The sequence below is a fragment of the Lynx canadensis genome, chromosome A1, assembly GCF_007474595.2.
Source record: "Lynx canadensis isolate LIC74 chromosome A1, mLynCan4.pri.v2, whole genome shotgun sequence".
NCBI lineage: Eukaryota > Metazoa > Chordata > Mammalia > Carnivora > Felidae > Lynx > Lynx canadensis.
In genome coordinates, this window is record NC_044303.2 from 239,574,990 (window position 1) to 239,602,918 (window position 27,929).

The 27,929-nt window shown below is 63.5% G+C and overlaps 1 protein-coding gene across 2 annotated transcripts; it reads left to right on the top strand.

Annotated features, from left to right (window-relative positions):
• Positions 1–846: 846 nt before the first annotated feature.
• LOC115525880 (tubulin polymerization promoting protein) lies at positions 847–27,919 on the top strand. Of its 2 annotated transcripts, none has more exons than XM_030333298.1 (4): positions 847–914; positions 12,914–13,234; positions 23,215–23,368; positions 23,538–27,919. In XM_030333298.1, the coding sequence occupies exons 2-4, from the start codon at positions 12,918–12,920 to the stop codon at positions 23,730–23,732; spliced, it is 666 nt and encodes a 221-aa protein (XP_030189158.1). In that variant the 5' UTR covers positions 847–914; positions 12,914–12,917; the 3' UTR covers positions 23,733–27,919. The 2 variants fall into 2 exon arrangements, with proteins under 2 accessions (XP_030189158.1, XP_030189150.1); XM_030333290.1 differs by lacking the exon at positions 847–914 and adding an exon at positions 1,574–1,814.
• Positions 27,920–27,929: the final 10 nt, after the last annotated feature.

A 27,929-nucleotide genomic window follows, 5' to 3' on the forward strand; every position in this document is an offset into this window, starting at 1 on the left:
GGACAGACAGGGAGGCCCTTGCACCCCAAGCCCCAGCACTAAGCAAGTGGGGCCAGCCTGGAGGGGAAGGGCAGCGGGCCTCACCCAGAAAAGAGAAGGAGACATTGGAAGATTTCCGGATCTGCGTGCGCAGGTAGGCTGGACGGGCCCACCTCGAGCGCAGGAAGAACAGGGTCTCTCCAGGCTGCGCTGGGGATGCAGCCGCTGCTTGTCCCTGGGAGGGCGGCTCCGGCTGCACCGGGGCCCAGCACAGCCTGACCGCACCCAGGCGCGGCTGCACGTTCCGGCTGCTCCCAATCTCCCGGACGAGGCCCATTCCCCGCCGGCCCTCCCTGCGCCCCCTCCGCGAGGTCCCAGCCCGCACCCCCGACCCCGACCCCACTCCACATTGGGCCTCCTCGTCGGCCCGAGTCTCCGCGGAGAGGGCAGGGCCCCGCCGTCCCCCCGCCCCTCCCCGCAGGCCCGTCCGCTCGCGTGCTGTCGGCCGCGGGGATGCGGGCGGGCCTCCCGAGGTCCCGGAGGGCCAGGTGCGGCCGCCCCTAGCCCACCGTCCCCGGCTCGCCTCCCCTGCGGGGTTCCCACGCCCCTGCGCCGCGCCGGCCTTGTAAGGCAGAGCCGCGCCGCCGCCGGCCTCCGTGCGCCCCGCGCGCTCCCCGGGCCGGGAGGGGCCGGGGGTGTGGCAGGGCCGGGGGCGGGCCAATGAGCGCGCGGGGCGGGGTGGGCCGGGGGCGGGCCAATGAGCGCGCGGGGCGGGGCGGGCCAATGAGCGCGCGGGGCGGGGCGGGCCGGGGCGGGCCGTGGGGCGCGCGGTGCGGATGGCGGGCCCGGGCGGCGGGGGCGCGGGCGCTCGCCGGACACCCGGTCGCGCGCGGCCGAGTCGCGGAGGCGCCCGCTGCAGTGGTCGCATCTCCGAGGTAAGCGTCCGCAGAGCTCGGTCCGGGGCGCTGGACGCAGGACCACCCACCCCGCCCGGGCCCGCCGCGCCTGCACCTGCGCCCGCCGCGCCTCCTGGCTGCGGCCCCCTGCGCCGTGCGCCCCATCCCGGCCTGGGCTGGCGGTCGGTGCTGCGCGCTGAGGCCCCCGGGGGCTGCGTCGGGGGCGTGGGTCCGGGGGCTCGAGGGGCGCGGGCGGGGGCGACCCCGCTGCAAGGGACAGGTGGTTGGTGCGTGGGCCCCGGATGAGGCGCTGGGCCTGTCTGGGCGGCAGCGCTTCACGCGACGAAGCCGCCCCCCCCCTCCCGGCAGCCCCTTTCCCCGCCGCCGCCGCCGCTGCTGCTGCCTCCCCACGTCCCGCTACGCGGACGCCCAGGCCTGGGGTGGCAAGACCGAAGGGGATTAGGGCGTAGAGGGTGTGAAATGAAGCCAGTGCCCTGCAGCCCCAATTCCGGGAGACCCGGGGCCACGCAGAGGGCCCAGAGTGAGCGTGGTCCCTTGGCAGGGACCGCGCCGCCCCCTCGGGGTCCCAGGCCCCTCTCCGGCCGCATTTGCGTCACCATTATCACGCCAGGTGACAGTGTCAGCCGCACAGTGTGCGACTCCAGCAGCCTCCCCGGAGGGTGTCACGTTCTCTTATCGCCTGTGAGCACAGAACCCGGCAGTCAGGATGAAGAGATCGGCTGCCAGCAGGTTTGCTCACACACCTCTGGGGAGCAGTGCCCCACCTGTGCAGCAGGACCAGAGAAACCCTTTATTCTGCGGTTTCAGTTACGCAAATGCAGCCTTGAAATGAGCTGGGGAGAAAATCCATTCCTGCCACTCTGCTCATGACTATTTCGACAGGCGTTTGGTGTCTCTGAAGATGAGACACCGTTTAGGGTAAGCTGACAGTGTGGCCATCTATCTGCGTATTTAGTGGTTACTTTACCTGGCATTTTTTGGATACCGGCAGGGTCTCGGCAGGGTCTCGGGGACGCTGGATAAAGGACCCAGCTCCCATGTCCCACTCTGCAGGCCTGTCCTGACTCCCCATGGCCAGCCTCTCAGGGAGGACCCAATGGAGGTGGGGGGGGGCGGGGGGAGCTCTGCACAATCCAGGGCAGCCCCGCACTCCTAGGAGGTGATTGGTAAAGGCCAACCTGGATCCTGAGTGCCCTGGGACCACAGGGGCTTGGAGTGATGGGGAGAGAGCTTGGAACAGGCAGGAAATGGGGGTGGGGCAGCGAGACAGCGGCTTGACCGAGGCCTTAATTAAGCTGGATTCTGTGACCCCGTCTCTGGTACCAGCCACTGTTCCCGTCACATGGTCCAAATCACAGGGCTCCTCGAGGGTTCTGGGGGGAGGGGTGCTGGTGAATTTGTCTGCAAATTGCCTGCGGTAGGAGGGTATGTGCATTCTCCTGGGGGAAGGGTCTGCCGCTTTCCTGATTTCCAGAGGGTTCCGTGAGTCAGAAAGGTACCATAACTTAAGTGCTACATTAGAAAATCCCTCTCCGTGAGTCCGGAAGGATGAAGTGATGGAGATCATGGGAAGCTCTCTTGGCTGTATTCTTATCTCCCTGGTGCTGTTTGGCCCTCTTCCCGAATCCTTTGAAGTCTCAGTAAATAACTGTGGTAAAACCGTATAGGAGGTTATAAATACTCATGGTGGAAAATGTGTAAATCACGGGAGAATTTAAAGAAAATTAAATCACTCATCACTGCTTGAGGATGCAGAGAAGGCTTTTAGCAGCCAGACGGTCCTCAGGGCGGCAGAGTGCTCCCGGCAGGAGAGACTGAGAATGAAAAGCTTCCTCTGGGAGAGGCTGCGCTGCCTGGAAGCCAGGCCTATTTATAGCTGGTGATGTTGCTGGTGAGGCAGGAGGAGCACGTCTGGGGATCTTGGGACCACGAGGCAAGGGCCCTGCTGCACCTTGAAGCGTCAGGTCCTCTGTGGGCTCGGAGGGGCTCGGCTGGAGGGCGGTGGGGGCGGGGCGTGTGCCCCTGAGCCCTCAGACCCTGGACCTGGCAGACACTCCCCTGCGTGTAAGCAGCAGCCTTGCCTCGAGGGGGTGGGGGGATGGAGCGCACCTGCACCTGGGGCCAGACGTGGTCTCCAGCCTTTCCGGGTGGGGACGGAGCCCTGGTGTCTGCCCTCGGCGGTGCAGTGCGTCTTCAGGGGGACCCTTTGCGGCAGCGGAGAGTGCGGGGTGCGGGGTTGGCCCTGCTGGGGCCTCGGGTGAGGGTGCGGCCCTGTGTGGGCCCCAGGAGCGGCCTGTGGGGGGGCTGCCCCTCCCTCCTCCCCAGCTCTCATCTGATGTGGGGTGTCGGTCTGTTCCCAGGCTCCTTGTTCCCTGCAACTGTGCAATAGCACAGGACGGCCGTCAGCCGGGAGGTGTAATTTAGCGTCTGAACACAGGACCTTCTTTGGTGAAGAGTCCAAAGTCTTGCACGGAGAGTAAGGCAGTGACAGTCTTCTGCCTTCCCCGCCCTCGCCCCCAGCCCTCGCTTCTCTCAGCAGCGGGACCTGCCAGCCGGTCCTGGGAGGAGCACGTGCACACCGACTTTTTCTTGTTTTTAATTAGGTTTGTGGTGAGGAATGATGGGTTCTTACCTTTGCTGAAGCCTAGATGTTAAAACCACCTGGAGCCTTTTCCACTCCTCCTGCTGCCTCTGTGGTGGGGCGCACCCATGTGTCCCCAGCATGTGTCCCCGTGTGTCCCCACATGTCCCTGCAGGTCTCCAGCATGTCCCCAGGGTGCCTGTGTCTCTGGTTCTCTTGGCATAAGTGCAGTGCCCCCGCGTGGGCTCCGTGTGACCTCCTGCCCTGAGCCACGTTTCCCCAGACCTCTCCCTGTCACACCTGTGTGATTGCATGTCTGCTGAGCACCTGCCAGGTGGCCTTTACCTGGGAAGCCCCACCGCAGTGGGGACAACACCCAGCAGCCGGCGCCCCCGGGTGACCCCGTGCAGTCCCCACATGCCCCGCTGTCTCACCTGCATGGGGCGGGGGTGGGGGGGGCGCCGGGTGAGCGGGGGGGGGGGGGTGGGGGTGGGGCGTGCGGTGCAGGTGTGGGTCTCGGCCCAGAACCGACGTTAAGTCAGGTTGAGTCAGGTGCTCCTCGAGTGTGCCTGCGGCCCTGCGTCACAAACTGTCTGTAGAAAGCCCGCCCACACCCTCCTTCTCCATCCAGGTGTACGTGCTTCGTGCACTCACTGACCCTCGACCCCGCTCCAGTCATTTAATGCCGTAGGACAGACTGTCCCCAAACCAGGGCTTTAAGACGGTGACCCCGTTTGCTTTTGCTCATGACTCTGCCAGCCAGCAGGGCTTGGCACGGACAGTGGTCCCCATCCCCGGACCTCGGCTAAGGGTCTGCTGGCCAGACAGGACCACCCGAGGCTGCCCTGCTTAGTTGAGTCTGGGTTGAGTGACTGGCACGAGGCTCCCCTGTCTCTGTGTGGGGTCTCTCCAGAACGTTTGCCTGTCCCTCGAGGGAACAGGGGAGCCCGGTTCTTTGTCGTGTGGCTGTGTCCCACGGTCCAGCCAGCTGGGGAAGTGCCCCTGGCTTGAGGGGCGGGAGCTGGTGGGTGGGAGACGCTCGAGGGTGGCCCCTCTTCTCGGTGCTTCGGAGGACCAGTTGTGGCAGCCCCTGGGGCCCCTGGCCCTGTGCCCCTCGGCCTTTGACGGCCCCTGGCCTGCTCCCTCGGGACTCGCTGCACCCTTCCCGTGGCAGCAGGTCGCACGTCTGTGGGTGGACGGCCCCCCCTCGGCCGCGCTGCCCGCTGCGCCCCGGTTCTGATTCCTGCCGCTTGGTCAGCTGTCCCCCGCGTCCTCGGGGTCTGAGGCTCCGTTCTCCTGACACCCTGCAGGCCCTGCCCCACTGGGCCTTCCAGCCCGGCAGGGGCCCCTGCCTGCTTCTCTGGACTTGCTGCCTTTTTCTCATCGAGTTGTAGGGTCCTTTATGGGTTCTGGAGACAAGCCCGTATTTGTATCTTCTCCTACCCCGTGGCTTCCCTTTTCTCTCCATCGGTGATATTTGTTGATGAACAGAAGTTCTTGGTTTCAGCCTGCTGCCATCCTACAATGGTTTCCTTTAAGGGCAGCGATCTTCGAGGCTTGTGCAGTGGGTCTTTCTCTATCCCCGGGACGTCAGATACCCTCAGCCCTCACCTTCCTGAGGATTTTGCCTCTCCTACGTCAGTCCTCGGAGCGCCTGAAGGGTGGTGTCGACGCCCCGTCTCCCCTGCGTCTGCCATTTACTGAAAATATGCTCCTCCCTTTTTTCTGCAGGGCCACCTTGTCACACACGTGTGCGCATGTGTTTGGGCTCTGGCGTCCCTCCCGTTGGTGGTTCTGTCCCGTTGGTGCTGTCTTTGCTTCCAGACCTTTCTCTCGAGTCTCCATGCCCACGGAGCAAATCTTGTCTTTCTTTTAAGATCGCTGTGTATTCACAGCCCTTCTCCCACATATGTCAGCTCAGTGCGTCTAGACACTAGACACAAAAGCTGTCGGAGTTTTTATCCAGATTAAGTTAAGCCTGTGGTCGAATTTAAGGACAGTTGACATCTTTCTGTACGTAGATTCCAACCCATGTTCATAACGTCATCATTTAGGCCTTTCGTTTCCTTCAGTGGCCGAGTTTTCTGTGTTGACTGTCTGTGCGTCCTCTGTGAGCGGTGTTCCTAGGAACTTGTATTTCTTCATATTTTAAATGTTGCATTTCTAAATGCTTTTTACTGTGCGTCTTTGCTGTTACGCAGAAATGAAATGGCCTTTTGTGTGTTGACCACGTATCCAGAAACACCACTAGACTCACTTACTGGTTCTAATAATCGTCCTGGGATCCCTTTGGGTTTGGTGTGTGCACAACCCTAGGAGCTGCAGATGATGAGTTTTTTTCCCTAACAATTTTTATATCTTCATTTCCTTTTCTTGTCTTTCTGTACTGACATGGGGAATACAGTACTTGCCCCAACTTAAAAACAAACGCTTTCAATATTTCAAGTGTGGCGGCTTTTTTCAGTTTTTTTGCAGGTGGCCCTTTTTCTCAGATTAAGGAGTTTTCCTCTTTTTTCGATTTACTAAGAATTCGCATGATGCATAGATGGTGACTTCCGTCAGATGCTCTCCCTGCGTTTATGACGGTGGCTTAAGTGTGACCCTCACATTTAGCCACATTCCCGGCCCCGCCCCAACTTGACTGCAAAGTGTTGATCCTTTTTATCTCTGACGGGATTCCGTTGGTTAATGTTTTGTTTAGGATTGTGAAGGACGGTTTTTGTATCCATGGGCAGCTCCTCAGGTCTGCCTGCGGTGTGGAGTGACTCTGGCTCCCACCGAGGCCGGGACCTGGCCGCCTCGCCCCTGCAGCAGGGCTGTGTAGGACCCGCCACCCCCCCCCCCCCCCCGCCACTGGCCACTGCCCCAGCGTGGGCTTTAAGCCTTTCCTAAAGCAACAGGCTGTGTGAGCCGCCTCTTCCTGTGCCCAGTGCCTGCAACTCGAGGCCAGAGCAGGGATCCCAGCAGGCAGGTGTCATATGGCTGTCCTGTACTGGGAGCCTGTCCTCCAGGGGCCTTTGGAACCCGGCCCCGCCTGATCCTCTGGGCCCTCTGGGCCACGGCCCCTGGCTCCTCTCCTCCGCGCACTGTTATCTGTGGGGGACGCTCCTCCTCTGGTCTCTCTGGTCCCCTGAGCGCTCCGAGGGGGCTGTGACAAAGAGCCACAGAACGGTGACTTAACACACAGAAGTTTATCCTCTCTCAGTGCTGGGGCCAGAGGCTTGGGGCCGGGGCCCGGGGATCTCGCTCCCTCCGGAGGGTCTTGGGGAGGGTCCTTCCTGCCTCTTCCAGCTCCCGGGGTTCCAGGGCCGTGGCTCTGTCATCACGTGGCCTCCCCCATGTCTGTGTGTCTGCTTCCAAGAGCACTTGTCATTGGGTTCAGGGCCGCCAGGCAAATCAGTCCTCGCCTTGGTATCTTCAGCTTGATGACGCCCGCAAAGACCCTTTCTCCAGACAAGGTCACGTTCACAGTTCTGGGGGTTAGGGTGTGGCCGTTCGTTTCTCGGGGCCGCCTCTCAGCCCCCTCCACTTGCCCTCAGGCTGCCTGCAGGCGCTGACAGAGACCCCTGGCCGGGCACTTGTGGGGCCAGGCGCTGGGTGACTGAGCGGCTGGAAGTTTCCACCTGTGTCCTCATCCAACCCGTAGGGCGCCACCTGCCCGGGGACATCTGTCCGGGAGCCTCAAGTCTCCCTCCGGCTCAGCCCACCAAGACCAGAGTGTAAAGGGTGGGAAACGCGGCACCCGCACACTCAGGGCTTCGGTGCTTCCCGTGTCGTGGCTGGGACTTGTGGGCAGAGCATCTTAGGACAGGTCTTAGAGAACCCGTGGCCCAGACGGTGAGCCACGGGCTAGTGTGGGCCTGGGCGGCCGTCTCGGAGACCCCAGAGGGCCCGGGTGGGCCAAGCCCCCTTCTCTGTCCCTGCTGGTGCCCGGGGGCCACCCTCCCACGCCACTCTGCTCTCCTTGGTTCTGAGGCCCTCTTTCGGGATTGGGGGGGTGCCGTGGTGCCCTTTGGGGCTGCCCCTTGGCCCCCACAGCCTTCATTTTCTGAGATCCACATGCAGACATGGTCCGCTTCACACTCCTGGTGAGCTGTGGCTTCGGATTCTCTATGAAACTCTCTGAGGGAAGCGGGTCCCCCCGAAATCCCTGGCTTCGTGGTGAGAGGAGAATGTCCCTCTGTTAAGGGGCTGGGGAGAGCCACCCAGAGGTCCTCAAGGGGTAGGTGGGGTTTGAAGATGCCCTGCCTTCCTCAGTCTCCCTTACTGGAAAGGCTTCTGCCCCACAAGGTCACCTTTTGGAGAGCACACAGCCTGTCCTGGCCCCCCTGTGCTGGCTGCCCAGCCCCCAGCCCCGTCCTTCCCGGCCCCCCCTAGCCCCGTCCCTCCCGGCCCCCCCCAGCCCTGTCCCTCCCGGCCCCCCAGCCCCGTCCCTCCCGGCCCCCCCAGCCCCGTCCCTCCCGGCCCCCCCAGCCCCGTCCCTCCCGGCCCCCAAGCCCCGTCCAGCCTGGCCCCCATGTGCTGGCTGCCCCTAAGCCTGACCCACCAGCTGGGCAGCAGCTCCCCAGGTCAGAGGCTGGGGCTCCCAAGGCAACCTTGCTGCGGGACAGTGCAGGACAGGTCCATGGCCCCGGGATGTTCGGGGACACAGACAAGACACAGCTTGGTGCTCTGCTCGTGTTTTTCCATTGGAGAGAACTCAGTTTGGTCTTCTGACTGAGAACACACGATGGCCTGGCCTCAGGGCCTGGACAACCTGGCCCCGGGGGACCTGTCGGGGCCAGTGGCCTCAGGCTACGGGATCTGGGACCTGAGCCGTATCCTGCTCACACAGCCCAGGTCACGCCAGCTCTCTCACTGGGGCTGTGTCCTGTGGAGGGTGGGATTCCTGGCTGCCCCAGTGTTTCTCGGGAATGCGCAGCTCAGAAAGCCTGCTTTGTCCGCCCGGAAGGCTCTCACCGCCTGGAGCGGCCCTCAGCGGGGACGAGTGGCCCCGGGAGGCTCTCACCGCCTGGAGCGGCCCTCAGCGGGGACGAGTGCCTTTGTTCCCCCAGGGGCAGCAGCCAGGGCGATGCACCTCTAGACCCTGATGCCCGGGGCCTGAGCCTCCAGGTGGGCTCTGGACCCTGGTAGAAGGTGGAGAGCAGGGAGGCAAGCCGCGTGAAGTGTTCTGGAAAGGGCCAGCCTCGGTGCCTCTGCCCGCCGCATCCCACAGGGTCTGCCTGGAAGCCTCAGAGGGGCAAGGAGCGTGTCTCTTGTCGTTCTCTTCTGTCTGCGCCTTTTGTTCGCCGTCTCCGCGTTGTCGCTGAGAGTCTGGTGGCATCCGGTAAGGTGCCTCCCACGGCCTCCTCGTGGTTTCCTTGGCTCAGCCCCCATCCCCAGCTGGGCTCCTGGCCGCCCATGAGGTCTGAGCAGGATCCCGCTTTATGCTTGTGTGGCCAGGTCCCTCGAGGGTTCTGGCACAGAAATGGGGTCTCGGTCTGGACCCTGGGCCCCGGCGTCCCGTCGGTGGGCCCAGCGACCATCCCCGGGGCTTCAGCACCTAGAGCTTTCGCTGGCCTGGGCCCAGGTGTCAAGATCCAGGAGACGTGGGAGTGAACAGCAGGGACACTGAGCAGGGGCTCAGGGAGAGCCAGAGTGGCTTCCAGAAGCTTCCCTGTGATGCGCCCGCCCCCAGGAGCCCTATCCCCCTACAGGGCCTGTGGTGTCCCTCAGGGGCCCAGAGCCCGGTTCTCAATTCCACTTGCAACACAGTGTGTCCCCTGCAGACTCCACTGCACCCAGAGGGGCTGGCGCTGTGCCTTTAGCGGAAGAGGTTAAGGCAAGAACCCTGAACAAGATCCTGCCTTTCGTGGGCGGGCACTTCTGGGAGCCAAGGGGCTTGGCGGGGCGAGCAGCCCCCACACAGGCCCGCAGGCCTGTGTCCCTGCCCCTGCACGCAAATAGGGAATCCTCCAGGGAACGCTCTAGGTTCCAAGGCTTCGGGACACGCCAGCCCTGTTATTTTGCAAAGAATATCCGCCTCTTCTGGGTTTGTGGCTGCAGGGTGTCCCCGAGGAGGACACCGGTTCCCCCTGTTTCGGGGGCCTGGACTCACACCGCACCCCAGCAGCACGGGGAGGCCAGCTCAGGACACCGGGGTGCCAGCTGGGCAGGACCTGGCTCCTTCAGGGACACCGACGTGGAGTTCCAGGAGTCAGGACAGAGCCCGGGAGTGTGCTGGGGCACTTGGGGTCACACCGGTGGGCTCTCCCCCCTCTCAGAGCGGGGGCCCAGGGGCAGGTGGGCGGGAGGAGGGGCTGGCGTTTCTCAGGGTCTCTGGGAGGCTGCTCACCTCCAGGCCAGGGGTTCCCGGGGAGATGGGGCCAGAGGAGGGGCTCATGCGGCCCCCAGGAAGAGTGACAGAAGCCAGCAGCATGTGGAGGACTGGGGGACAGGGGTCTGGGTGAGCTCTGGCTTCCCTGCGGCCTGTCCAGATTCCCAGACACAGGCGTCCTGCCGGCCCCCACCTTGCCCCACTCTGCACGCCATCCCTGGTCTCTGATTCAAGTGTAAGTGCAGCTCTTCCACAGAGCCTGCTCACAGACACACCTGCTTCTGTCGCAGGAACATCACTAACAGGGAATTCCAGGTCAGGGAATTCCTGGTCAGGAATTCTGTGTGCTGATGGCCGTGTGGCAGCTGACAGTGGTCTGTCGGGGTCTGTCCTGTGTCACCTTTTCTGTAAGTTTCGCTTTAGGCAGTCGAGGCTTAAGGAGGTTGCCAGGGAGAGTCCTTCTGAATTGGGGCCCGACTCATTTTGGAAATGGGGGCCTTGGCCTGGTGCCTCTTTGGGGCCTCGATGGCTCCCGGGGGGCGGGGGCCGAGGAGACCACATGGCGCCTGAGAGACAGCCTTTCCCGGTGGCGGGATGGTCCCTGTCTGGCACACACTGGGGCTCAGGCCCATCCGGGTCTGTATGGGGCCCGCTGGCAGGGGCTGCCCTCTGGCCCCTCCCACCCCCCCCCCCCCCGCCCCCGGTCCCTAATTCCACCTTGGCAGGGCCTCTCGAGGCCCTTCTTTGAAAATGCAAATCCAGTAACACAGTCTCCCCACACCCAGTGTGGGTGTTTATCAGCTCCCTGCTCCTGACCCTTCTGGCCCAGGGGGATGGCTCACGTGAGACCTGGGTGCTTCCTCCCCCTCCTCACTTCCTCCCCACCCCCCTGCGCTCACTTCCTCCCCCTGCTCACTTCCTCCCCACCCCTCTGCACTCACTTCCTCCCCCTCCTCACTTCCTCCCCACCCCCCTGCGCTTGCTTCCTCCCCCTGCTCACTTCCTCCCCACCCCCCTGCACTCACTTCCTCCCCCTCCTCACTTCCTCCCCACCCCCCTGCGCTCACTTCCTCCCCCTCCTCACTTCCTCCCCACCCCCCTGCACTCACTTCCTCCCCACCCCCCTGCGCTTGCTTCCTCCCCCTGCTCACTTCCTCCCCACCCCCCTGCACTCACTTCCTCCCCCTCCTCACTTCCTCCCCACCCCCCTGCGCTCACTTCCTCCCCCTCCTCACTTCCTCCCCACCCCCCTGCACTCACTTCCTCCCCACCCCCCTGCGCTTGCTTCCTCCCCCTGCTCACTTCCTCCCCACCCCCCTGCACTCACTTCCTCCCCCTCCTCACTTCCTCCCCACCCCCCTGCGCTCACTTCCTCCCCTTCCTCACTTCCTCCCCACCCCCCTGCACTCACTTCGTCCCCCTCCTCACTTCCTCCCCACCCCCCTGCGCTCACTTCCTCCCCACCCCCCTGCACTCACTTCCTCCCCCTCCTCACTTCCCCCCCTCCCCACCCTGATTCTTACACATCCCCAAACAGTCTGGGTTTTTTTCAGGAAAGCAGGTGAGGGCAAGGAGAGAGACTCAAGGGTTTCACAGAGAGTGGGGGGTCGTGGGGGTGTAGGGAACTCCTGGGGCGGTCCTGAGCTGGGGGAAGTCCTCACACGGAGGGAGTGGGCAGGGTATTCGGACCGCCAGGTCTCTGGCCAGCCAGAGTGATCCCTGGGCATCCCTGGTCGTACCTGGTCACACGTGAGGGGCCTCCACCCCCACTGGGTGCTGATTTGTGCCCTGCAAGGTAAGGGCTCTCCTCGGGTGACCAGGAGACCCGTGCCCGCAGGTCCGGGCTGCCATCGTCGGCACAGACAGGCCTCTCTCGACAGCTCGGTATTCCAGGAAGCCTCTGCTAGAGCTCTCGGGCTTTTACAAACTAATCGTGTCATTATCTCGTCATATAGCACGTGGATTTATCAAAGGATGGGAAAGGACACGCAGAACGCCTGTGACTCCTCCTCCCTCCGCCCTAAGAAGCTCCTTTTTCAGACAGAGAAACGGGGTCAGCGATAACACTGGAAGTAACTGGGTGTCACCCGGCCTCTGCTGTGGGTCCCTCTGAGGGCAGGCACTGCCAAGGCAGGCGCCGGGTTCCTGGCCCTGGGTGGGCCTGCGGGAGCCTAGAGGGTCTGCTCCCTGTGCATCCACAGGGGGCCGCCTGGAGGAGAGGGCACGGGTGGCCTCGAGAGCCGTCGGTCCAGACCTGCACCGGCTTTGCTGACCGGGTGGGCGTGGGTGACCCCGGCCTCAGGTGCCCGTCCTGGCTTCCTCTGGGCCAGCCAGGGCCCCCAGCCCGGACTGGGAGGGGACGCTCACCGAACTGAGGACTCACCACATGCTTGCCGCTCAGGACTCTGCGTGTGCCCTGGGGGCACTCTGCTATGGCAAGCCCCCTGGGGCACGGACGGCCACCCGCTGCTCCCCTGGGAAGCCACTTCTGGGGGCTCGGTCACACACCTCGGTGGGGCTTGGACACCTCAGGCTCCTGTCTGGGCCACTGGCCGTGACACAGGGAGGGCGCCCCACAGGGACCCACCGGCCTTGGGGATCAGGTGCCGCACAAAGGCAGAGACCCGTGGATAGGGCAGGGCAGCCTCCGCTGGGCTCCTGATGAGGGGCCCCACATGTGGTCCCCACCCTGGGGCCACGTCTGCCACACTCCCACTCCCGCCACGTGCCTGCACTAGGTCCGCAGCCCACGGTTCTGGGTCTCCCTCCCCATCACTGGCAGGTCCCTTGGGAGGATATCATTCTGGAGAGTCAAGCAGATGTGGCCCAGGAAGGAGACAATGACACAGTGGCCAGTAGGGGAGTGACAGGAGGGGCGCCGAGCCCACAGGAGGCCGGATCGGGCGCTTCCCCGTGGACTTTGTTTGGGGACAGCCCTCATCCAACCACCGGGCGCCTGGCGGGGGCCAGCGCTGGGAGGGGCAGAGTGCCTGGCAGTAGCTTGATGCCCGAGGGACCTGCCCCATCCTGGGTGCCCGCTGTGACATGGGCGGCCAGCCTCCTGCCCTACGCATGGCTCTGTAGAAGCGTGGTGACCCCTTTCTCCCCTTCCTCTTCCAGCAACATGGCTGACAGCAAGGCCAAGGCCGCCAAGGCCGCCAACAAGACACCCCCCAAGTCCCCAGGGGACTCCGCAAAGGACAGAGCGGCCAAGAGGCTGTCACTGGAGACAGAAGGTGCCGGCGAAGGGGCGGCCGCTGCGGCCCCAGAGCTCAGCGCCCTGGAGGAGGCTTTCCGGCGCTTTGCCGTGCACGGGGACACCAGGGCCACCGGGCGGGAGATGCACGGCAAGAACTGGTCGAAGCTGTGTAAGGACTGCCAGGTCATCGATGGGAAGAACGTGACCGTCACTGACGTGGACATCGTCTTCAGCAAAATCAAGTAAGTGCCCCCCGGGCCTCGCACTCAGGACTCCCGGTGGGCGTTGTGTTCGGCTGGCAGTGAGGGGGTGGGATGTGCCAGTGCCCCTGACCCGTCCCTTCTCCGGATAAGATGCCCAGGATTTGGCCGGGGCTGGCGGGGGTCCCTGGAGCTGGCGGCAGAGCCGAGAAGCCTGCCCCTCGGGCGTGACAGGTGCCTCGCACCCTCGAGCCTGGGGAGGCGTTCACACCCGAACTCTGATGCAGCGTCGTCGCCGCGGACTCGGTGGCTGTGAGCAGTGAGCCCGTGTGCTTCCCGCACGCGTGCGCGTGTCCTTCCTCCTGGATGCTGGAGAGAGCGTCAGGCGTGGTTACGTGCCTTCCCCGTCCCTCTGGGCGCTTCTGCGGCCCGAGGACACCCTCCCCCGCCTCCCGCCCTCCAAACCTGAGGACCCACCCGAGAAATGTCACAGCGCGCCCAAGGCTGCCTGGCGTCTAGCGATCTCGGTGTAGGTCACACTTGTGGGAAAATAGCTTCTTTCTGACACGTGTCCATCTCAGTTACTGTGATGCCTTAGCTGCACGTCCCCGTGACCTGGGCACGTTTCCCGGGACGGCCCTGTGCCCTCCCTGTACATTCAGCGGTGGATGGTTTCCTCCCTGTGTATCCCCAGCGGCTGTGACTCCGTGTCACCAGACATGGTGTGTCTATCCAGGGAGGTCTGCCTGCTTTCCTGGGCAAACACTGGTGCCTGTCCTCACAGTGACCACCGACCAAGGGGGCAGCCTTCTCCTCCAGAGCTGGGAGGCCGCAGGAGGGTAGAGTTGCCCCACGAGAAAACCAACCCTTAGGACCCAGATCAGTCACCAGGTGGAGGGGACTTGGTGCCAGAGGAGGAACCAGTCAGAATTCAGGGTCCGGGCAGAGGCCCCAAGGAGACCACAGCTGAGGGAAAGGGATTCTAGTGAGCACTCCACTCCCAAGGCCCAGGGTCAGAGGGGAAGGGACAGGGCTGGGGTGCAGGGGGGATGAGGAGGTAAAGGTGGGGTGCAGGGGGAGGAGGAGGAGGGGAAGGCGGGGTGCAGGGGAGGAGGAGGGGAAGGCAGGGTGCAGGGGGAGGAGGAGGAGGAGAAGGTGAAAGGGGGTGCAGGGGGAGGAGAAGGAGTAGGCAGGGTGCAGGGGGAGGAGGAGGAGGGGAAGGCAGGGTGCAGGGGAGGAGGAGGAGGGGAAGGCGGGGTGCAGGGGGAGGAGGAGAAGGTGAAAGGGGGTGCAGGGGGAGAAGGAGTAGGCAGGGTGCAGGGGGAGGAGGAGGAGGGGAAGGCTGGGTATGGGGGAGGAGGAGGAGGGGAAGGCGGGGTGCAGGGGGAAGAGGAGGAGGGGAAGGCAGGGTGCAGGGGGAGGAGAAGGAGAAGGCAGGGTGCAGGGGGAGGAGGAGGAGGGGAAGGCGGGGTGCAGGGAGAGGACGAAGAGGGCAAGGCGGGGTGCAGGGGGAGGAGGAGGAGGGGAAGGTGGGGTGCAGGGAGAGGAGGAGGAGGGGAAGGCGGGGTGCAGGGGGAGGAGGAGAAGGTGAAAGTGGGGTACAGGGGGAGGAGAAGGAGAAGGCAGGGTGCAGGGGGAGGAGGAGGAGGGGAAGGCAGGGTGCAGGGGGAGGAGGAGGAGGGGAAGGCGGGGTGCAGGGGGAGGAGGAGAAGGTGAAAGGGGGTGCAGGAGGAGAAGGAGTAGGCAGGGTGCAGGGGGAGGAGGAGGAGGAGGGGAAGGCGGGGTGCAGGGAGAGGAGGAGGAGGGGAAGGTGGGGTGCAGGGAGAGGAGGAGGAGGGGAAGGCGGGGTGCAGGGAGAGGAGGAGGAGGGGAAGGCGGGGTGCAGGGGGAGGAGGAGAAGGTGAAAGTGGGGTGCAGGGGGAGGAGAAGGAGAAGGCAGGGTGCAGGGGGAGGAGGAGGAGGGGAAGGCGGGGTGCAGGCGGAGGAGGAGGAGGGGAAGGCGGGGTGCAGGGGGAGGAGGAGGAGGGGAAGGCGGGGTGCAGGGGGAGGAGGAGGAGGGGAAGGCGGGGTGCAGGGCGGGAGGTGCTCTGTGGTTGGTGTGGGGTCCCAGGTAGACTTTCCATCACCAGGGCCAGGTGACGCCCTGGGAGCCCCGGAGACGTTCTGCCGACAGTGTGGGCCAGAACCCCCAGGGGCCCGGTGTCCCCGCCCCTCCGCCCGCTGACCTGCGCAGTGTCTGTGGGGCAGGGCCCCGGGCGGAGGGCAGGTGCGCGCTCCGGACCTCCTGGGTCCCTCATCGGCTCCCTGGTCTGTAGAGCCCTGGTGCCTGAGGGCCCTGGTCCCCGAACCTGGACCGCTCTCCAGCAGACGGACCGCTCCTCTGACTGGGTGTCCACACGGCGTCGTCTGGGCCCGAACGTCCATTCTGTCGCCTGTGCCCCCCCCACCCCCCGGGCCCCGCACCTCCCACCGGTGGAGGCTGAGGAGACAGCCCGGTGGAGGAGCCGGTGTGGACAAATGAGCCCCCCACCTCTGCCCCCGCTCCCCTCTGGTGCTCTGATCTGTGCCCCCTTCTGCCCCGACCCTGTCTGCCCACCCCCTCTGTGCCTGGCTGGGCGCTCTGGTCCCACCGTCCTCCACGCGTCTTGGACTTCAGTGTCCGTGTGGGGTTCGGCTGCGCGGGACCTCCCCTCTGGGGTGTGCTGGGTCTTCTGGTCACCTTGTCACACTGACCTCGGCCTGAGCCTCGGGGCTGACCCCTGCCCATCGCCGCCCTGCTCGCAGACCTGCTGGACCCTGACTTGTGCCGTCCCACCTCGTCACAGAGGCCCAGCCCACCTGAACCCCCACGCACCTGGGGCGCGGGTTCCCGACCTCTCTTGCCGTGTCCTTGGGGCATCTTCTAGTCCCTCCTCGGCTACAAGCTGCCCCCTGGAGATGAAAAGCTGTGCGCTCCTCAGCTGGGTCTGCCTGATCCCCAGGGTCACCCCCACAGAGCAGGGGCCAGACTCTGGGAGCCTCTGGGAAGTGTGGCCTCAGGGTCAAGGGCATTCCCAAGAGGGGCAGGGGCGGGCCACCTCGGCCCAGAAGGTGCTAAACTGTTCCTACTTGGCGTCCACCGGGGAGGGGCCGCATCTTGGTTCTTTCCCCCGTGTCTGTGGGTTGGGGGCTTCAGGACCTTTGGGGACCAGGGAGCCACACGGAGCCTGACTCTACCCACTGCCCAGGATGGCAGTCTGGCAGCCGGCAGGGACCAGCGCTCTGTGTCCCCACCTGGGGGTCTGCACGTTTGCCGTCCCCGTGGCCCCCGGGGTTGTGACCAAGGGGACTGATACCTGACTCTGGAGATGCTATCATCACCAGGGACCGGGTTCCAGCCCGAGGTGCTGTGTCCTCTGCCGAGGGGGTGGGGGGGGGGGGTGCTGGCCTGCTCTCCTTGCTAAGAAACACGAGCCAGATCCGTGGTGTGGTTCCCGTGGACGGTTGCCACGGCCAGCCGGTCTCGGGCATGTGGTGCCGCTGCTGGCCGACCCCCAGGGCCAGACGGGAGCCCGCGGCTGCCTCCGAAGGTGTCTCTAGCACTCGTTCAGCGGTTCAGCGGTGCAGCCGTGCTCCGGCACCCCAAGCGGGAGGGACAGGAGGGCAGCCGTGTTTACCGTGTGCTCACACTGCTGGGGTGGGGGCAGCAGGAGCCCCAGGGGGCCCACGTGTCCTGAGCTGGGGGGCAGGAACCCCGATGAGGCCCAGCATGGCCCCCATTTCTCCCCTGGGCGTGTCTTCGGGCCTTCAGCACTGACCTTGGGAAACCACACGCACCCAGGAGACATGGGCAGGCCCAGGAGCAGAGGAACCTCAGAGCCGTGTCCCTCGGGGAGGGTTTCAACAGGGCGGGGAAGGCACAGCCGGTAACACGCCAGGGGTCCCACACCCTCGGCGCCGGCCCAGACGTTGAACTGTCGGGACGGGTGATGGCAGCCCTTCCTTCCGTCACCTTTCATTCCTGTCACAGAAAGTTGCCTCCACGCTACTGCGCACAGGCATTTGCACACGTATGCACACACGCACTCACAGCCCACACTCGTGTGCACAGAAGCACATACACGCACACGGCCCCCAGGACACGTGTGCACGTACGCAGGCATGTGTGCTCACAGGTAGAACTCAGGCTCTCCACACCCCCGGGGGTGGGGAGGTGGCTCACTCCGAGGATGGGTGCCCTCCTGCGTGCACCAGGGAGTGGGACGCGGGCCCTGGTGTGAGCACCTGCAAGGGAACCCCATCTGGTTGCAGTCCCCGTCCCAGGAGGCAGGGCGTCAGCCGCTCAGAAGCTTGGGGCCAAGGCTCGGCCCCCGGCCCCTGGGCACAGAGGGCTCCACATTGCAGAGCCCAGGGCTCCTTGGGACCCCTGGCGTCTCTGCCCCGGCTCGCATCGGCGCGGGGGGGGGGGGGGGGGAGTCGTCTGATGGGTGGGCAGTGGGGGGGCCCCAGCCCGGCAAGGGGTTGTGGTCACAACGCAGTCACACGGGCCTGTGGTGGCCACTGGGGCCCCTACAAGGGGGCAGGTGCGGGCAGGGCCCGTGCCCGGGTAGGCTTGCTGGTCACCTTGGAAGGGTGTGGCAGGGGCATCGTGCCTTGTCCCCGGAAGGGGAGGTGGATGGTGTCCCGGGCGGGGTCGTGGGGTCCCAAGGGAAGGCTGCAGGGTTAGAGGACGCTGGGAGGTCCCGAGGAGACCGTCTGGATCTGCTTTTCTTTGGCCTTGTGACGAGGGTGGTCTTGGGCGGGACGTGCACGTCCTGATCGATGGGGTCTGGGGTCACACTTGTTCCAAGCGGCAGCCGTGGCAGAAACGTCCTCGCCTCGTGGGAGCCACGGACGCGGAGCCACAGCCGCTGACTGGTGGAGGAGATCCCGCTCTGTTTGCAGGCGGTTGCCATGGCTCTGCGGGCGGTGGCGCCAGCCCGGGTATCTGCAGGCTTTGTTTAGGTCCCGTTGCCACGGCAGCGCTTGTTTGTTTTGATGTTACTATGTGTTAAATTTTAAACAAATTTCTCGCAGCTCCGCTCCAGGTCTCGACTGAACGCTATTGTTACCAAGACAAAGCCTTCTGGCACCCTCTTGGCCCCGAGGGGCAGACCTCAGTGGGTCTGAAATATTAATTAATCCAGATTCTGTGTGCCCAGCACGAATAGCACCCTGACAGCCCCGCGTGGGGAGCCCGGACGACAGCGTCCCCTCAGTTCTGCCCATGTGCTCGCGTGGGGTGCAGGTGGAGGGCCTGGCCTGAGGGGGGCAGAGGGCGGCCTCCTGGCCCATGCGCGTGCCTATTTGGGGGTTGCCGTGTGTTCAGAGTGAGGGGCCGTTGTTTCCTGCAACATGATGCTGGCGTCTGGGTCTCAGGTTAGGAAGAAGCACCTTGGCGGGGCTCCCTGGGGCCTGTCGGCCACTGACCGGCTCCATTCTTGCCACACACCCCGAGGCCCCAGCCGGGACACGGCCACGGCCCGGACGTGGTGGGACTTGTCCGAGGCAGGAAGCGGGAATAGCAGAGCTGAGCCTTCCCCACAGAACACAGTCCAGATGCTGCCCGCCGCCGTTCCACCACGATTGTGGGGCGGGGGCGTCCACGGGAGGTCCGGGTGAGGTTGGCAGGGCCCCGTGCGGGCGGGCACATCCCAGAGACACCAGGGACGGGGGCTCCCCTGTGCCGGGTCTGCCCAGGGCCCACACTGTCCAGGCGGGGGGCGAGCGAGCGTGGGCATTCGGGGTCAGCGGCGGGGTCAGGATGGCCACGTGGCTGAGGCCTTCTCTGTGGGGGCCCTCTCCTGGCCCGAGGCCATGCAGGGCCTCCGCGGTGGGCAGCCTGGTGCGTCTGGAATCGGGGAGTTGCTGGCCCTTGGCCCCTCGCTGGGTTGATGTGGATGCTGGGTCTCAGCACACCTTTTGTCCTTTTAAGGTGACCTTCCCCAAATGCTCAGAAATGGTTTCAGTGACCTCAGTGGGTCTGTTTCATAGCCCATCCCCTGCCATAGCCACGATGGCAACTAGGGGTGCAGGTTGTGGGCGGGGGGTGGTGGCTGGAGCCCCCAGGGACCCCGCCCCTGCCCCTCACAGGGCAAGCCCAGCCCCGGGCTCCTGCACGAAGCAAGCACGCTAGGGTGGCTTTTACCTACTTGGCGGGGAAGAGTCGGGGCCACAACTGCCCCTTCAGGCAGATCGGGGCCTCCCCGCGGCCCCTACAGACCCACAGCATCATGGTTGTGCCCGGGCCCTGATAGGCGGGTTGGTCAGCAGCACTGGGGAGCCCTGGGCAGGAGCAGGGCGGCCGCTGTCTGCCAGGAAGGTCTGGCTGCAACTGGTCCTCCTTTTTTTGTTGTTTATTTTTTTTAAGAGAGGGCGAGAGCAAGCGAACGCAGGGGAGGGGCAGAGAGAGAGGACAGAGGGTCGGTAGCAGGCCCTGAGCTGTCAGCACAGAGCCCGAAACCCGGGCTCGGACTCGTGTACCGTTGAGACCACGACCTGAGCTGAAGTCAGACACTTGACCGACAGAGCCCCCCAGGCGCCCCACCGGCGGTCCTCCTTGGGCGCAGCGTGCAGTTGGAGCCACTGGTCTGGCCTGGGAGCTGCCCCAGGTCAGGCATGACGTGAGGGCACCGCTACGTCACAGCCACAATGGCAGCTCCCCCAGGAGCCCCCCACTCCTGCCAGCCCAAAGGAATTCCCCACAGGCCCCTCCTTCTCACTGAGCCTCATCAGAGCCTTAAGTGGCCCCTCGACACCCCACTTCCTGCCTGCGCTGTCACCCTGGCCAGCCAGGCTGCCCTCTGGACAGGTCTCCCAGGGCCCTGGCTTTGCTGCGGGGGGGGGGGGGGGGGTTGGTGGTGCACGGGGGGCCAGTAGCTTCCTCCCACCCGAGCGGCAAGTTCTCCATAATGACCCAGCATGCTGCCTCCCACCTCTTGGAGAGGTGTCCCTGGGAGTGCCATCGGTCCTGAATCATGGAGGTGCTGGCACGTTTTGGCCCGAAGCCCGGGAGCCTTCCTGCTGTTGGCCCTGGAGGGACATACGCCTGTCTCTGGAGGGCTGCCCTGGCCCCCGCCAGCCCCAGTGTCCCCGGGTGACCTTTGGCACTGGCAGGGTTCAGCCCCCTGCCCACCCTGAGTTGGGTCTGGAGGCCTGGGGGACACAGGGCTTGGGAAGCAAAGTGAAACCCCAGCTCATGGGGCCTTGTGTGTGATCAGTGACCCCATTCCTGCTGGGCGGGCCTGCAGGCAGGGCACCGGCCAGCCCGGCCTGGAGCCGGGAGAGGGGGTTTCAGGGGTGGGGACACCCTCCAGTTCTGTGGACTCTGGAGAACAGGCTCACTCTGTGTCCAGAGAGCAGTGTAATGTGATCAGTGTCTCTGGGGAAGAGACGGGCATTGTCATTCTAGAACTTGCTGCGCATGGCTCTCTGCAGCAGGGTGCCGGGTCCCCTGGGGAGAACTCCCTGCTGGGCAGTCACGGTGGGGACACTTGGGGACACCCGGCCCGGCCAGGTGGAGCAGGAGAGTCGGCCTTAGGCCCGTGTCCACCAGCTCTGAATGTGGCCCTCTGATGGGAGCCCCCGTCAGCCTTCCCCCCCACCCCCAGCTCAAGTGACTCACACTGGTGGCGCCTGGTGCCGCGGTGCCCAGAGAGGGCTGCGTGCTCCGGCGGCCAGTCCCGGGGCTGGCCGTCAGTCCTGGCATCCACATGCCACCCGGGCAGGGCGTGAATAGGAGACAGGAGTGCCTTTGACGGCCCAGGACAAACAAACAGGGCCTTGGCCCGGCAGCAGGGCAGGGATCTCCGTGCGGGGCGGCTGCTGTGAGAACCTCGCTGCCCAGGAAGGTTTCCCCAGAGGCTTGGGGGGGGGGGGGGGGGGGGGGTCGAGACCAACTGCTGCGGGGGCAGAGCCCACTGCCCACCACTGGGTCTGAGGAATCCCTGCACCCACCAGGCCACCAGCCCCTGCCGTGCGGTCGTGGTCGGGACCAGCACCCGAGGACAGAAGGGGCGTTTGTGCTGAGTGCAGGCCCCGTGGGGGCTCGGGCTTTCCAGCCCCGCTCCCCGACTGCGGGCTGTGTCCCGTGTCTTCCGACGGGCACGTCAAGTGCCTCTGAGTCCCTGCGTGTGGTGTCCAGCTGTTCACTGCTGAAGGACACCTGACTACGTGGTTCCCGTGGGACTGCGGTGCGTCTGTCCCGCGTCGAGCCCAGACGTGGGGGCTCAGAGCCGTAACTGCCCAACCGCCTCGCCGGGTGGACGCCACGTCGGAGTGCCCGGCTGACCACATCGTCCCGGTGCGGCCATTTCACCGGCTTCAGCCACGCTGGCCGTCCGGCCCGGTAGGACTCGCCAAGTGGGGTGGTGCTTTGTGTGCTCTGCCCTGGCCACCCAGGGGTCTTCCTGGACAGTGTCCGGTTCGGGTATTTGCCCCGTTTTCTATGTGGGATCCTCCCTGTTAAGTTTGAAAAACTTTCTCTTTCAGGTGTCTGTTTGCACGTGTTTTCTCCCCATCTGTGGCTCGTTTCGTATTCCTCGGAACAGCATCTTTTCAAGGGCGTGGGGTTTTAAATTTCGGTGCATTCCAATTCCTTGTTTCTTTTATGGACTTTTTTGGTGTTGTTTCTAAGAAATCTTTGCTTCACCCAAGGTCACAAAGTTTTTCTCTTAGGTATTCTTCCAGAAGTTTATAGTTCTAGGCTTTGTGCTGAACTTAGGACGATGGCCCGTTTTGAGTGAGTCTCTGCAGGCACTTCGAGGCACAGGACAGGGCTGGGTCCCCGCTGTACCAGCACCAGCCGTTTAGAGACGGCCCTTTCTCTGCTGAGCTGCCTTTCTTTGCTCTTCCGCGGAAACCCTCGTGTGGGTCTGTCCCTCTGCCTTCGTGGTTACTGTGGCTGTTCTGGGCCGTCTGCTCGTGGACATCTGCAGGGCCGTCCCCCTCAGGCCTCTGCACCCACAGGGTGTCCCTGCATGGCAAGGAGCCGCCCCCACAGGACCTCTTGTTCTAAAACCCTGACAACTCACTCCATGGATTAGCAGGAGAGATCCAAAGTGGGAAAAATGGTTTTTAGTAAAAATTATAAAACGTGCACAGTTTAGAATCTTCCTGAAATTTTGTGAGTGGCCTGCGGCAGGGCACGAATAGGGCTGCATCTGCCCCTAGCCCCCTTGTGCCTCTTAGGCAGGCGGCTTTCAGGTGGGGGCAGTGGGGGTCCTGGGAGGAGGGACGGGCCCTGGGACCACCTTGCTGGGTGTATCGGCGAGGTCGCCGCCCGACCCCGTCCCCGTGTGATGACAGGGACGTCGGGCCACGGTGGCCCCAGGCAGGATTCAGCCTCTGTGTGGTTCAGATGGGATGAGCGTCTTGACCTGACTTTTTCCCTCCTGCTCTGAGTGGACGCCACACACGCCCCATTTTAGACCCAGACAACAGCTTTGTTTTAATGTCCAGTTGTTCATAAAGGATGTGGTTCCTTTAAGCTTTTTTCCAAGACAATTTATATTTGCTGCCGTTGCCCATGGCGACCGACTGTTGGGCATAAACAGTGCACACCAGGGTGGGGGAGGGGCATATTCTGTATTTTTTAACGTTAGACTTGATTTCTGCTGTGGGAGAGAGGTGGGGGTTCCCCAAGGCCACTGGGCCCCCACCAGGTTCCTGGGTGGGGATCCCCTGATGTCACCGGTCCCTGGGTGGGGGCAGGGTTACCCCGATGTCACTGGGTGCCCAGACAGGGGCAGGGGTCCCCCGATGTCACCAGGTCCCTGGGAGGTAGTCTCCCGATGTCATCGGGTCCCTGGGCAGGGCCAGGGTTTCCCCAATGTCACCTGGTCCCCGGGCAGGGGTCTCCTGATGCCACCAGGTCCCTGGGAAGGGGTCCCCTGACATCACCTGGTCCCCGGATGTCAGCAGGTTCTGGGGGCACTACTTGGTGGGGCTGTGAGTTACGGAGGGGAGTGGCCCTGGCCCGGGCCCTGAGCGCTCTCCTCCCTCAGAGGGAAATCCTGCCGGACCATCACATTCGAGCAGTTCAAGGAGGCGCTTGAAGAGCTCTCCAAGAAGAGATTCAAAGACAAGAGCAGCGAGGAGGCTGTCCGCGAGGTGCACAGGCTCATCGAGGGCAAGGCCCCCATCATCTCAGGGGTGACGGTGAGCATGGCTAGCAGGGACTCCCTGGAGGGCATCAGCCCGTGGGGTCTGGGGTGGGACAGCGGACGTGTTACTCCCTGGGGGTGTGCTGACCCAGCTGCCGACGGCCTCACGCACTCACTTGGCCCCTTGCGCTCACATGGGCGCGCCCCATTCTCTCCCTTTACAGAAGGCCATCTCGTCGCCCACTGTATCCCGGCTCACGGACACGACCAAGTTCACGGGCTCCCACAAGGAACGCTTCGACCCATCAGGCAAGGGCAAGGGCAAGGCGGGCCGTGTGGACCTGGTGGATGAGTCGGGCTACGTACCGGGCTATAAGCACGCGGGCACCTATGACCAGAAGGTGCAGGGTGGCAAGTAGCCAGCCCAGGAGCAGCCCTTCCCGCGGGGGCCCGCGCCACCTCACACTTCATTACATTCCCTTGCTCCCTGGGGCAGAACTCAAGACTGGGGCCCCGGGGGGCCGCGGGGGTGGCAGTCAGGCCTCCCCCTGCCCGGGGCCTGGCATGCTTCTCTCTGACCCCCAAGTGGGGCCCCGAAATCACTGACCGTTTCTAACACACCTGCCTCGTCCAGTGCTGGCCGACAACAAATGGCCTTTTTCAGAGCGTCTCCTGGGACCAGACCACACTAGCTACCTGACTTACAGGCGAAAAGACCATTTTAAAGGGGCCGGTGAGCCACAAGGGGTGAGTGGGACAGACCCTGTCAGAAGGTGGCCACCTGCTGAACTGCAAACCCCTCCCTGGAACCTCGAGGGCAGCACAAGCTAACGCACTAACCAGCAGCACCAAGAAGACAGAAGTGAGCTGCTAACAGGACATCATGAAGGTGTGGGGAGGTGGGACAGGTGCTTGCATGTGCACACACACTCACACATACCCACATGTGTGTGCCTGCAATACGCACATGCTCGCACACACACACACACACACACACACACACACACATGCACACACGTCGTGGAGCCGGAGAAAGGTGAGCCAGTGGAAGGGGCTCCTCAGTGGACCAGAGGAACACGGTCTGAAGTTGTCAAAATGGAAGCCAAGGACAAGACCGTTCACTTTACTGTGTTTTCCTAAGAAGAAACTGGAAACGTTATTTGTTCCCAGAATGGGTCAGCGAAGACAGAATACCGTTTCTGCCCCTTTCTCTCCTGCCGTTTGTGTCTCTAGGCCAGGAGACCCTGCTGGCCGAGGCTTCCCGTGCAGTCGCTTTGCTGGCATGACGCTGTCTTCTGTCCGGGGCCCCACTCTGCACTCAGGGCCTCCGGGCTGCTCCCTGTTCGCTGTTCAGGTTCGTGGTTCAGTCTCTGCATGAGTCTTCCCTAACCTCTCCCAACCCCTGCAAATGCAGAAAACCACACGACAGAGGCAGGCCCACAAAGGGCCCCGAGGCCAGCATCATTTGTTGGCGTTTGGTCTCTCCGTGAGGCTGGACAGGGGAGCCGAGCATCGGGACTCTTGTCACAGCGGCTTCGTGGGGACGTGTCCCCTTGCAGAAGTGCCACCAAGCCTGGCAAGTGAGTGGTGGGGCCGTGTGGTCCTGGCGCTGGTCCTGGGAAAAGCCCACGGGAGCCTCAGGGAAATGCTTCTTGGAGCCCGTCCACCCTGGCCACTGTTCTGTGTCTGTGGTGGCTGGCTGGTTGGGGGCACTCCCTGGCGCACAGCACAGGCGGTTGAAATAGACCGGCACCGGGGTGGCACACGCACCCGCCTCCCTGTGCCCAAAGGGCATGCTGGTCGTCGCTAGAGCCGGGGATGGTCCCTCGTCTGTGCGGTGGGGCTCGGGGCTCGAGCTCCCATCCGGCTCGGCCCCTCTGGAGGGATGTGGTCCTCCCCCTCGCCCCCACGGTGGGGCCTCGCCAGCAGCTTCCTCCCGAGGTTCTGAGACCTCCCAGGGCGTAAAATCAGAGATGGTTGCAGGCCTTGAGGCACCTGTGCTCACTGCAGTCTCTAGTTTCTACCTTGGCGATCCTGAGCTGCCCGGCCAGGCCTCTCCACCCCACGGTGGGGGAAGGTGGAGAAACCGAGGACTGAGTGCTGGAGGAGGGACAGGCAAGCAGGACACAGGACCCCCGGATGGACCGCGGTGAGGATCTGGAGGCAAGGGGAGGACGCGGGAAATGTTGGAAGGCGACTCTGAACACGACAAATGTTTCTCAACGACGAGCAGATCACAAACAAGACCTCCTCCCAGATCCTCTTGGGCACCATGTTGGGGAGCACCGTCTGAGGCGGTGGGGCTCCGCCTCCTGCCATTAAACACCTGGGTCCCCACTAGCACAGCCACGACACAGCGTGGACACTGGAGTCCAGCAGGACCTTGGCTCCCACAGTATGCATGCCCCAGTGAGCAGAGGGACGAGGGTCCCCGTGCCACAGCCTGTACCGGGAACGCATAGCCCCCCTTCCACCGGCCCTTCTCAGCCCCCCTCACCCCCAGGAGGCCATCTTCTGTGCCAGAGCGGAGTCTCCAGGCAAAACAGCCTCCCCAGGACCACCCTGGGAGACTGGGGTCTAAGCAAGAGAAACCACACATCTGCCTGCCCACGGGGACCCCTGCTGTCACGCCCTCCCCACAGCAGCCCTCTTCTTAGCGGCAGGCACCAGTGCCGCGGGCTGGTGGAGCCGAGCTGCTCACTTGTGACCAGCGTTTCCCAGTGCGCTCCTGACTGTTCTCACAGCACCTTCCCGTGGGGTTTGTGAATGGGACCCCTCGGCGGTCCACCCCGTCCCACAGCAGGGAGGTCCGGTTGGCCACACAGGGGCTGCAGTCTCCCCTGCCTCCCCTGCCCAACCCCAAAGCCTCTTCGGACGGCGCCCGTCCCCAAAGCCTGGACGTTCCCTCAGTCAGGAAGGAGGGGGAGGTAGCAAAGACTCCATCACGAGACTTCAGCGCTCTCCATTCCATCAGCTTAAAATCATCTGCTAAACGTGCCGCCGCATGTGTGTGGCCCCCGCACACGCACGCACACGCATGCTCCTCCATCGGGGTCTGAACACGGAGAACACACAGGCAGGGTGTGTGTCTTTGCTGCATGTTATATGCAATGCCAATTAGCTTCTACTAACTGCGGTTACCCAGAAATCCAGCGTCTACGTGTGAGCGAGAGACCGCACAGCACGAGGAGACAGGACGCGTTCTGCCAGGGAGGGCAGGGCTGGCAGCATCTGAGTGTCAGGAGAACTGGAGGAGGGTGCTTAACACTGATCACACCAGAACACTTATTTATTTCTATTTAACGTGATAGGATAGGCAACTAGGCGGCGGTAACAGTCAGCTTTACCAAAATGAAGTTCAAATCATGTAAGTTTAGGATGTTATCGCAGAAGATATATACTTATACTGGAGTATTTTCACACCTCTAGTGTCCCCAGTCCTACGTTTGCGGCAGATGAAAATCACAGCCGATGCGAGAAGCCGGGGAACGGCGCGCGCAGGCGGCTCGAGGGCACCACTTCCTGTTGGTGTGGCTCTGCGTCCGCGTCCCCGTGCTCGGCGCTCAGGACAGGCCGCGGGCGTCCCCCTGGCTGCTCGGTGGACAGGGCCTGCGGCAGCGGGCTCATGCCCCCACCCCAGACTGCCTCTGTGAATAGTTTTCTAGCGCCCAGCTGTGCCCGTGTGCTCAGTCGGGCAGGACGTGTGGCTGCTTTTGCGCTACGTCGCGTGGTGGTGGTGGGAGGGGACACCTAAAATCTTCACCATCTGGCCCTTTACGGGAAAAGCATGTGCTGGCCCTGCCCTGGGGACCCAGCCCAGCTCTCTCCACACACAAGCTGGCTGCTCCCCCATCCCGCAGCCCACGCCACATGGGACGCCCCGTCGTCACCTGTCCCATGCAGGCCAGGTTGACAATTCAGCTGTACTGTGAAGTTACCAATAGGCTAGAATGTCCTTAAAACACTGACCCCGAACAGCTCCCCTCCACTGATTGACTACTGAACACTGTGGAACCTGGTGGTTCAGGGTATGGCCTCTGTCCCTGGGCATGTGGAGGGCATGGCCCCAGGTGGGCTGGGCAGTGGCCACCCTGAGCTTCGAGAGGTTTTTTTCTCTCCCTCTAGACTCTTGAGAACCCAAACCAAGCCAAACACAAAGGAAACCCGCACAACTTAAAAGAAACTTGAAAGGGATCGTATACTACTAGTTTGTACTAAGTTTTTTTCAGGAAAGGGAAATAAATTTATATATATATGCAATATATTTTTACACTGTTTTGTTACCGTTAGGGAGTCCTGAGTGTATCACTTTATCAGTGTGATGGTGAAGAGTAGAGCCGACGTCTTGGGTGTTCTGACCCAGAAAGGCACGTCTGCTGGCGTCTCAAAGCCGCACTCAACCAGGGGTGTGTATGGGATCGGGGTGGCCCTCCTCTCCCTCCCAGAGCGTGAGGCACGGTGTCCCCGGTCAGAGCTGACCTGCAAGGCCTGACCTGCAAACCTGTAGCGAAACGGCTCGTGTCTGTGTGCATACTGCTCCTCCTGTGTTCGCTGTTAACATTGTGTGTCAAATTGGTAAAGTGATAAATAAAGGTGTTGAAATGTGGATCTGTTGT